The sequence below is a fragment of the Gavialis gangeticus genome, unplaced genomic scaffold (assembly GCF_001723915.1).
Source record: "Gavialis gangeticus isolate Ggan-Ray unplaced genomic scaffold, GavGan_comp1, whole genome shotgun sequence".
In the NCBI taxonomy this organism is placed as follows: Eukaryota; Metazoa; Chordata; order Crocodylia; family Gavialidae; genus Gavialis; species Gavialis gangeticus.
The window spans coordinates 42,398,664-42,409,198 of record NW_017728998.1 but is presented as its reverse complement, the minus strand read 5'-3'; the positions used below and the strand labels follow the sequence as shown (position 1 = coordinate 42,409,198).

At 42.6% G+C, this 10,535-nt stretch overlaps 1 protein-coding gene across 1 annotated transcript in view; it reads left to right on the top strand.

Annotated features, from left to right (window-relative positions):
- GNAO1 (G protein subunit alpha o1) overlaps positions 1 to 10,535 on the top strand; it is a 399,516-nt gene that overhangs the window by 150,267 nt on the left and 238,714 nt on the right. Inside the window, exon 3 of the mRNA XM_019505783.1 lies at positions 482 to 623. Within this exon, the coding sequence (XP_019361328.1) occupies positions 482 to 623 (142 nt within the window). The remainder of the gene's footprint in view (positions 1 to 481; positions 624 to 10,535) is intronic.

Here is a 10,535-nt window from a genome sequence, read left to right as displayed (position 1 = left end):
GATATATGCAACGTGTGGCGGGCTCAGTATTTCAAAAAGCAAGTACCATAGGAACTGGAAATATATCAAGCCAATCCCCTGCTTTTCCCAAGCCAACCCTTTGCAGATGGTTATTTTGTGACACCCCTTCCCTCCCTCAATACAGCCTCTGCCAAAAATTGTTGAAAGCAACAATTTGGAGCAACTAACTTGGTGGAGGTGGTAAGCAAGAGCCGCAGCAGAGGGCAAGAAAGCAGGGATGGTTGAGGCAGCAGTAGAAGATTGCTGTGGTGTTAGTAAAACATGAGCTGGTTTGTGGGCTGGATCCAGACTCTTTGTGGCCCACAGGCTGCTAACCCCTGGTCTAGAGAAAAATAATCAAGTAAAAAATTGGGCCAATCAAACTATAAAAGCAGCCTTTAACCACCTTGGGTTTAAATGCTTATTCAACCCAACTGACATTCTCACTAAGTCTTTATCATTTTCTTCATTATTTGTTTAGGATCATCCATGAAGATGGTTTCTCTGGAGAAGACGTGAAGCAGTATAAGCCTGTGGTCTATAGCAACACTATTCAGTCACTGGCAGCTATTGTCCGCGCCATGGATACTTTGGGCATTGAATATGGCGATAAAGAACGAAGGGTAAGTTAATATCCAATAAAAATGGTTGACTTCAAAATGCTGACTTGGAGGAACAAGTAGAGTTTGTGTGTCATGAGAAATAGCATATTTGTACAATCCAACAAAAGCTGAGAGAGGATGTTCAAACCCTTTAGCTAGGCAACTGCATAATTTGATCAGTTTTGTACAAATTGCCTGTACAAAGGACTAAACAAATAGATTTACATAGCCATCTATTTCACCTGTGATAATTGTATAATTGCAGACACAACTGTGATAATTGTACACATACCTGCATGTCTAAGTGGTATGAAACTGTGGCCCTATGCACCTCTATGGGCAGAGAAGTGCAAGGCCTCATTGGCAGAGTAACAGGTGTCCAAAATACATGTGTGACAGTAGACAGTAAGTAGATACTACACCAATGAGGATTTGCTTGAGATAAAAATTGCTACAAAATATTCCAGAAAAGAATGCTCTACTAGTGTTCAGTTACACTCCCCATGCCTTGGAAGGGTGGAGAGGAAGTGGAAGTTATCTTACATCCATCTATACACAAAGTTTCTTGTGCTGAATTATCTTTTGTGTTTTCCAAGTGGATGCATCCAGTTTGGTGTTGAAATAACTCTACTTCAGAATGGAGTTTTACTAGAAAAGAGGCTTGTACAGATAGTTGTAGCATCTGTAGCACTTTGAACTAACTCTTAGGCTGATCACTTTCTTCATCAGCGATCTGGATGATGGGGTGGAAAGTAACCTGTTTAAATTCGCTGATGACACCAAAATCTGGGGGGAGGTGAGCACGCTAGCAGGGAGGGAGAGATTGCAGAGGGATCTGGATAGGTTACAGGGGTGGGCTAACAGGAACAGGATGCGTTTTAACACGGACAAGTGCAGGGTGCTGCACTTGGGCAGTAGGAACCAGCAGCACACTTACACAATGGGGAACTCCTTACTCGAGAGCACGGAGGCAGAAAGGGATCTTGGAGTCATTATTGACTCCAAGATGAACATGGGCCGACAATGCGAGGTCATGGTTGGCAGGGCTAACCGGACCTTGTCGTGCATCCACAGGTGCATCTCGAGTAGAGCCAAGGAGGTGATCCTCCCCCTCTACGCGACGCTGGTCAGGCCACAGCTGGAGTATTGTGTCCAGTTCTGTGCGCCCCATTTCAAGAGGGATGTGGACAATATGGAGAGGGTCCAGAGGAGGGCCACCCGCATGATCCGGGGACAACAGGGCAGACCCTACAGTGAGAGACTGCGGGACCTGAACCTATTCAGCCTCCACAAGAGAAGGCTGAGGGGGGACCTGGTGACCGTCTATAGACTCACTAGGGGGGACCAGAAGGGTTTGGGGGAGACGCTGTTTCCCCTAGCGCCCGCTGGCATAACAAGGAGTAATGGGCACAAGCTGATGGAGAGGAGGTATAGATTGGACATCCGCAAAAACTACTTCACGGTTAGGGCGGCTAGGAGCTGGAACCAACTTCCAAGGGAAGTGGTGCTGGCCCCTACCCTGGGGGTCTTTAAGAAGAGGCTGGATGCCTACCTGGCTGGACTCATTTGAGTCCCGTTTCTCTTTTTGGGGTTTTTTGTTGTTCTCCCGCCCTGGCGGGGGGTCGGGCTAGAAGATCTACTAGGTCCCTTCCGACCCTTAATCTATGAATCTATGAATCTATGAATCTATGATGACAGTCAGCCTAGTGCTATCCTACTATGCATAACTTTACACCTGGATTGGCCTGTGTTTTCTTACATGGTTTTCTTTTGCTTATCCATTTTTCCCAGATGTCAGTAATGGCTTTAAATGCTAGCAATCAGCCAGATGAGCCCCTTTGTAACTCCAGCTCATGATACGTTCACCCAGAGCCACATACCTTGAAGTCATGGCCTGTGCTTCTGCATGGTCCCAAGTAACCTTTGCTTCACTGGAAAAAAATCTCTCTTTAAAAGCAAATAACCCCTTTCCTCTCTTGTCCTTGCGTATATTGTTTTATTAAGTGACCACAGCATGTACATAAATGCTTCTCATTTAGTAACTCATAAGGAATTGACCTAAAAAAAGGAAAGAATTAGTTTTCCAACCCAAATCAGGGGCTGAGCTGTTACCATGGATACTTTGTTCACAAAAAGCAGGTCTTAAGTGTCTGTTTTTTCCATAGGGTGTCTACAGTATAGAAGATATACACTAATGGAAACCTTGTGAACTAATACTGATGGCTTTGAAATAAATACATTAATCTGATGATTACCCAGTGACTCAGCTCCAAATAATGCACGTATCTTGTCTTTCCTAAAAGTCTGTGTGCAGGGGAGAAAAAATCATTCTGTCTGATAAATAGCTTATGACAGATGGTTTTCAATGTAAAATTGATTTTTTTATGCAAAAGTCCTAATTCTATAAGGTAAACTCATCACCATTTACAAAACTGACTTTACCAACTAATGGAGGTTCTCAGTAATCAGGACTATGACTAATGAAAAACTGCTGCTAGAAACCCTTTGGATAGTATTAAAAGTTATGTCAGTTCCCATTCCTATGGATAAGGTGTCAAATGTACCACTGGAGGATTCCCATTACACTGAGGGGACTTCAATTTGGTATGTTAGTAGTCTCCATTTCCCTCCTCTCCTATGAAGCCAAACACAAGGACCAGCTCCTGATCTCAGGGGCAGAAGCACTTGTGCTGTACTTAAAAAAAAACTTTGTCACTTGCCTTCAGCGTACTCAGGGACCAGCCTCAGCTCCCTGTACCTCAGGAAAACAGTGTCATGGTAACGGGAAACAATGGTTTACTTGATTATTCTAAGGATACGACTACATGAACAAGGTACCATACAGCTCACCAGCTACTCCACAGTAACTGCCTATGTACACACATTTACTCTGCTGAAAATGCCAGGTGGTTTATCCTGCTTCCACTGAGAGATCAGTTACTGTGGAGATGATGATGGACTGCAAGTTCACATCCTAGTCTACCTCCTGGTAACTTGCTCAGTTGTGGCCGTGCCCTCATTTGTCTCCTATTGCCAGTCTGGGACAGATTTTCAAAAAACTGTATAGATGCAGATTCATGCATACCCACATAGTTTAATGCATGGTTGCTTTTGAGCACAATTTGAATGTGATGCGTACAGAAATGTAGAGGCTGGTTTAACATCTCAGGCTAATTTGCCCTTTACTTATATGATCTTCCCTTCATGGTCAAATAGTGGTTGTCCTTACTCTGCTGAAACTCCCCCTGATTTCAGTTTACTTCTAAGGTTCAGGCCCTTGAAAATTGGGGCTTGATCCATCTATCCACTTCCCACTGATTTTGTTGGGGTGAGGTTAGGTCTTAAATGCTCAAAAGCAGTGGTTTTCTATAAAGCATAGTCTGGCATTATTTATATCAGCTCTTGGATATAGCTCAGAAGAAAACTCTTTCTGAAATAAATGTATTCCTATTAGAAACTAATAGTCACACTATGTAGTATTTAGGTCTGCAGCACTAAGTATGTGGTGAGATTTTGGACCATGATATTTATCTCAGCTGTTCCCCTCTTACTAGATTCAGGTGAATCTAAATCAAACTTCTTGTCCCATTGTTATTTTCCCAATAATCATGATAAGAAACCCACAAGAATCAAATCTAAATTGAATTCAAGTCACACATTTGGTTACAATATAGTGTTGCCTAGTCAAATGAAAGATTTTCAAGGACAGGTTTTCTGGATTCATTTTTTAATGTAGAGCAGGAAAAGGGGCAGAATTATTTAATGTGGAGAATCTACTAACCTCCTCTAGAACATCAGATATTTTCAATTCCTTCTTTGGGGTTTTGTGGCCTTAGAAGGCACTCCATGAATCATTCTACACTAACTGCAGGAAAGAAGTTTCAAGTTTATGTTGAAGTCTGTTAGACAGAGATAGGCTACCTGCTGGTGAATGGGTAACTGCCAGGGGCTTTTAGCCTAGTGGAGTCTGGTGGCTTTAAAATCAAATAATGAGTTTGATTCAATTTGGACTTATGTGTTTTACCCTAGAGTGACTCAGTTGATTGTAGTGTAGGTACTGCTAATTGACTCTGGTATAAGCAGAGTGACCTAGACAAATTGGAGCACTGGGCCAAAAGAAATCTCATGAGCTTCAACAAGGACAAGTGCAAAGTCCTGTACTTAGGACAGAAGAATCCCATGCACTGCTACAGCCTGGAGACTGACTGGCTGAGCAGCAGCCCTGCAGAAAAGGATCTGGGGGTTACACTGGACAATAAGCTGGATGCGAGTCAACAGTGTGCCCTTGTTGCCAAATAGGCTAACAGCATACTGGGCTGCATTAGTAAGAGTGTTGCCAACAGATCGAGGGAAGTAATTATTCCACTCTATTCAGAACTGGTGAGGCCACATCTGGAGTACTGTGTACAGAAAGGATATGGACAGGTTGGAGAGAGTCCAGTGGAGGGCAATGAAAATGGCTAAGAGCCTGGGGCACATGATTTCTGAGGAGAAGCTGAGGGAACTGGGTTTATTTAGTCTACAGAAGAGAAGACTGAGGGAGGATTTGATAGCAGCCTTCAGCTACCTGCAGGGTGGTTCCAGAAAGAATGAAGCTGGACTGTTCTGAGTGGTGACAGATGACAGAATAAGGAACAATGGTCTCAAGTTGCTGCAAGGGAGGTTTAGGTTGGATATTAGGAAAAACTGTCTCATTAGGAGGATAGTGGAGCCCTGGAATAGGTTACCTAAAGAGGTGATGGAATCTCCATCCTTGGAGGCTTTTAAGGGCCAGCTTGACAAAGCTTTGGCTGGGATGATCTAGTTGGGGGTGGTCCTGCTTTGAGCAGGGGGTTGGACTAGATGACCTCCTGAGGTCCCTTCCAACCCTAACTTTCTATGATTCTACGATCAGCATTAGGAGAGTTGTGTTCAGACAGTATAAGTAAAAGCGTAAGATCAATAAGTATTTCATAACAAATCCTTAATTTCTCTTAATATATTTCAAAATAGTCCTTCATTCTCTGTTCTGTGTAGAGTACACAACCTGTTACCTTGACCCTACGCTATTCCATTTATTCCTTTTTCTTTCTTACCCCTTCCAAAGATTTTTTGAATCTCTATGGAAAACGACATTCATTTTCATCTTTTGTCAATTGTACAGCTATTTTCCTGATTTTATTTATGTCAATGTGATGCAAGAGCATAAGAGAGTTTGCCACCACTAAGCAGACAGTTTATCTAATCCACAATGAAGACTGCAGATGGTTGTTCTTTGAAGGCATAAGTCCTGCACTGACCCTGTATACAGCTGTAAATTTCAACCCTATACCTTCGAGATTGAAAACTTACTTTTTTCATTTATAAAAAGTGATTGAGAGGATCTAGACTTTCATTGCTGATGTAAGAAACTAATTTCTTCTCCCTCTCCAGTCATCTCCATGAAATACTCAGATATACAAGATCACCGCTGCCCATGCTGACCACCTCACTTCCATTAGGCCAAATACTGAGGATAGAGGAAATGTCATAATGAATCTCTCACCTTTTGGCAGTGAAAGAACACAGGAAGTACCAAACAAAGGAGAGAGTCCTTTGATTTACTGGCCCGCTATCTCTGACATCGCTAATGCGAGACCCTTCAGAAAAAGGGATACTAGCACTAAAAGGCACCCTAATTGCATAATATATCTTGCTGAAGCTATTTTTTCCTGACCTCAGCTGGTGATCTGCATCTGCCCTGAAGCAAGAAGATTAACAGCCATTGCATGTTAATTTAATTAGCCTTGCTAAAATGGTAATTATACTGGAAGTTCATTTTAAAAGTTACTGGAAGGCCATTCCCATAAGGCAGAGGTTCTCAAACTGTGGTCCGCAGACCACCACTAGTCCACGATCTCCGTTCAGGTGGTCCACAGAAAGGTTGTGGAACAATCGAGAATATCTGTACTTGTAAGGTAATACTACTGATATTAAAATATGAGTTGTGTACTTTGATTTGTAGGGAAAAAAAATATTATTAAGTGGTCTGCTGAGACCCTCAGCAATTTTCAAGTGGTCCATGAAAAAAAAATTTGAGAACCACTGCCATAAGGTATTAATAGCTTGCTGAGAAGCATTCAGGACTTCATTTTCTATCAACTTCAGTATGATAGGACTCAAGTGGAGTAGTTCCCAGAAGAAGCTCAGCAGTAAGGTATCAGGCCTAAGATATCAGTCTAAACTTGAATATCTTTCTGTGGCTTGAATGTAAAAAACCATCTAACTTGCGTGAAACGAGAACTGTGCTACCATGAGTATTATTGCTCATGCTCAACACAGGAGTCCAAGGGTAGGAGGAACTTTCTTCTATAGTTTCTCTTTCTTAATAGCTCACCATAATCATCAGGATTATTAGGATATATCAGAAACCAAATTCTGCCTTTCCTGACATATGTGCAGTGTAGCTGACACCAGAGAAATTGCATGATTAACTGAGGGCAAGATCTGGGTCCTTGCCTTCTTCAACCCCTGTGGTTGGCCTGTAGGGTTCATAAGTATACACTTCATCATTACCTTTCCAGTTGGATTAACAGGCAGAAAAACTAGGCAAGATTCAATCTATTAAAGCCTGTGGATGTGACAGCCAATGTATCTGAGAAATCCTCTTTTCTTTTAATTTATTGGTGAACTTGTGTAGAGGAACCTGAGATCTGAAGTTAGTAACCCAAGGAAAAAATCATTACAATGTTTTTATCTGACCAAATAATTAGGAAGGAAAGAAAACTGACTGTTTTTCAGCTACTCCTGTTGGGCGAAACAACTGTTTGAACTCTACATTTAAACATTAAAGCTATTAGTCATGATATTTTTCAGTATAAGTCAATGCTAACCATAGAATAAACTTCTAGAAATGACATATGTTCTCCCACTCAGCATAGAAATTATATATTTGTGGCTAAGAGTAGTGTAAGTAGGGTGGGACAAGTGGGGCACCAGCCCCTGGTGCCCACTATGATGTGGTGTCAGAATCCCTGCCTCCCAAGAGTCCACCACAGCAGGGACAGCCCTATGCTACCCCTGCCCCTGTCCAGCCTTAGGAGCAGCCCCACACCCAGCAGTGTATCTGGAGAGCAGGAGGCAAATGTGCTTCCCCCTTCCCAGGAGTTTTTTTCAACAACAGGCACAGCCCTACACCCAGTAGGGTATCTGGGGAGGGGAGAGCAAACAGGCCCCCAAGAGTGGCTCCCAGAGAGCCCACACTACAGGGTTGCTGTTCCTCTTTTGTCAGTGCTGCTGCCAGGCTATCTGCATGGGGAAGACACACTACAGAAGCAGCGGCAGCCATAGCAGCTGCATTCCCTGTGCAGACAGCCCAGGAAGGTAAGACTTCCCTTCCCCTCACCCTCTACAGTGGTCAGCATGCCACCTTCCTCCACCATGAGTGCCAAATGAGCTTGCTATGCCTCTGATGAACAACCTAAGAGAACGCAAAGGCATGTGCCCTTTAGTAATCCAAGCCACATGTAGTGTGTGTATGGGTAGGCAAATAATATTAATGCATATACACATATTCATGATTTGCACTTATTTATTCTTGTTTTCGCTAAAAGAAAATGGGGGAAGTAACTGTCTTAGAGGATTTTCATTTGCATTAGAAATATGAAGTTTTCAACCAAACCTTTTTCTGTAGTTGGAAAATCCTGATTTGAAATGTTTTACAGAAACATCAGTTTTGACAAAGTGTCATTAGGGAGGTTTCTTGGGTCCAAGATGGAGTTCTGATGAATTTCCTGTCCTATGCTCATGAAAAATTTCTAAAAAATCCTGGCTTCCTCCTGATACAGAATAGAGAAAGAGTGGACATTTCCTTTAAATTTTCCAGACAACAGGAAAATGATTTCCTGCTTTGTTCTACAACAGTTTCTTCAGAGTTGTTACAGAATGACACATAATATGTTTAGTCCTTCAACCGGAAACTGTGTAAATATGCACTTACTAACTCTTTGAAGAAGAAAGCTTATTGATCAAATAACAGGATCTACCAAGTTGTAATCGAACAGTATACATTATGCAGGGGCAAGGCATAGGACAGTAGAGCTGACACTGCTGGCCAGAAGCTACCTGCAGATGGCCCTGGGAGCTGACAGGCCTGGTAAGAGGCTGGAGCAGCACCGTGCAGCCCTGGATGGGGTTGTCTAGGCAGCTGAGCAGCAGCACAGAAGCAGGCAGCGGCACTGGGGTGCAGGCAGGCTGGTGAAGCTAGCCTGTGGCCTGCCCAGGGGGACACAGGACCTGGAGTGGCCTCAGGTTCCCTGTTTGTGCGCCCCAGGGCTGAAAATGTCTGCAGGATTTTAAAGCCTAAGAGATGGGCTGCAATAGAGGCAGCCCAGCCCTGGGGTAGGAGAGGTTCCCAGCCCAGAGCCCTGGAGCTGGCCTCAGGCCGGCCTGCTAGTGGCTACCCCAGACAGGTTGTGGGCCCCATTTCAAATATCAATGTAGGGCATCCAGAAGAAGCCGAGGTCTGAATGTCTCCCCCTCTTCTTCACATTTGTATTGCACCAAGTTAAACCTCCTCCAGAGTACCCTCAGTCCTCTATACTTAATGTTGCTGTAGTCATGGAAGTACAGTTTGGATAACCCCACAAGGAAGTCACCTCTGAACTGCCCCTAAAGGAATCTACTTTTAACTCATACAGTAAGAAGCCAGAAGACAAGCAATTTAGCTCATAAATCAGCTAACAAGAGAGAATACATTAAATATAGCAAGTGACCCCAAGTTTTAACTCCAACCTCTCTCATGCCTTTCAGCCTCTCTCAGCTGATATGTTGCATCATTCCTTAAACTTCAGGTAAATTTGCAGGTTTGTGGTGGGGGAAGGAATGCAGAAGCAGCTCTAAAGGAAATCTAACACCACCTTTTAAGTCATCTTTTGCATTGGCTGTTTTATACAGGGCAGATCTACAGGGTATAAGCTTCAGAGGGTGAAATTGTTTAATGATTTTGTTTCAAAGTAGATTGTCAGAATTCCAGACAGGACTTAAACCTCCTCCATATTGTGTTGTATCTAAGAAAGATGCCCTTCCACATTCTATAGCAGGCCTATATAGCAACTATAAAGAGAGACTTGCTCAAGAGTCTCTTGCAGATTTTACTGAGGATTTGTTCCTTGTTGCTTCAGGACATTTGGGAATTTAATTTTGTTTCAGGCAGGCAGTTGAATAGTTATGCCAGATGTATCACAGTATTTTTTTATTTTATGAAAACTTTAATGTATTACTAACTCTGGACAGAATACAGAGCTGATAGACAGTAAAGCCAACTTATAAAAGTCACATGATAGTAGAGCTATTACTAATAAATAAACACCAGTCTCTTGCCAGTATTTATTCAATAGAACAATCTTTGGAACCTATAAAGAAGACCAGTTTTGATATATGTAGGGGGAAGATTACAGATCGGTCCCTTTCTGACCTATATAGGCCTAGTTTTATCATTAGTATATCAACAGTTATTTTCTGTTGTAGCCTCAGGGAATTTCCACCATGAAAAGTTTCACTATGACACTTTACTTGGGGCTGCTGTCATGTGATACCCATCTGGCACTCAGCTATTTCAGAGACAGGTGTCCTATATTTAGATTGATAGAGCTGTATTTTTGTCTCTATGCCAAACTTACCTCCCCCCTACGCTCCCTGCTTTGATGAGGTATGTTTCTGTAACCACCATTCTCATTTCTGAGAAAAAGAAAAAGATAAAAAGAGGGAGCAAGTTTCTCGGTAGGAAAAATGCACTTATTATTTTCACAGTGTCTTGTTGCTATGGGTAATACTTGTCTTGGTCAGGGAAAGATTTGTTGTCACTGGCTGAGGTGGCCAACTTTTTAGAAATGTGTTTTGTTAAGAGAAGAATTTAGAGGGAGAACTGATTCATAGATTTCATAGACATTAGGGCTGGAAGGGACCTAGAAGATC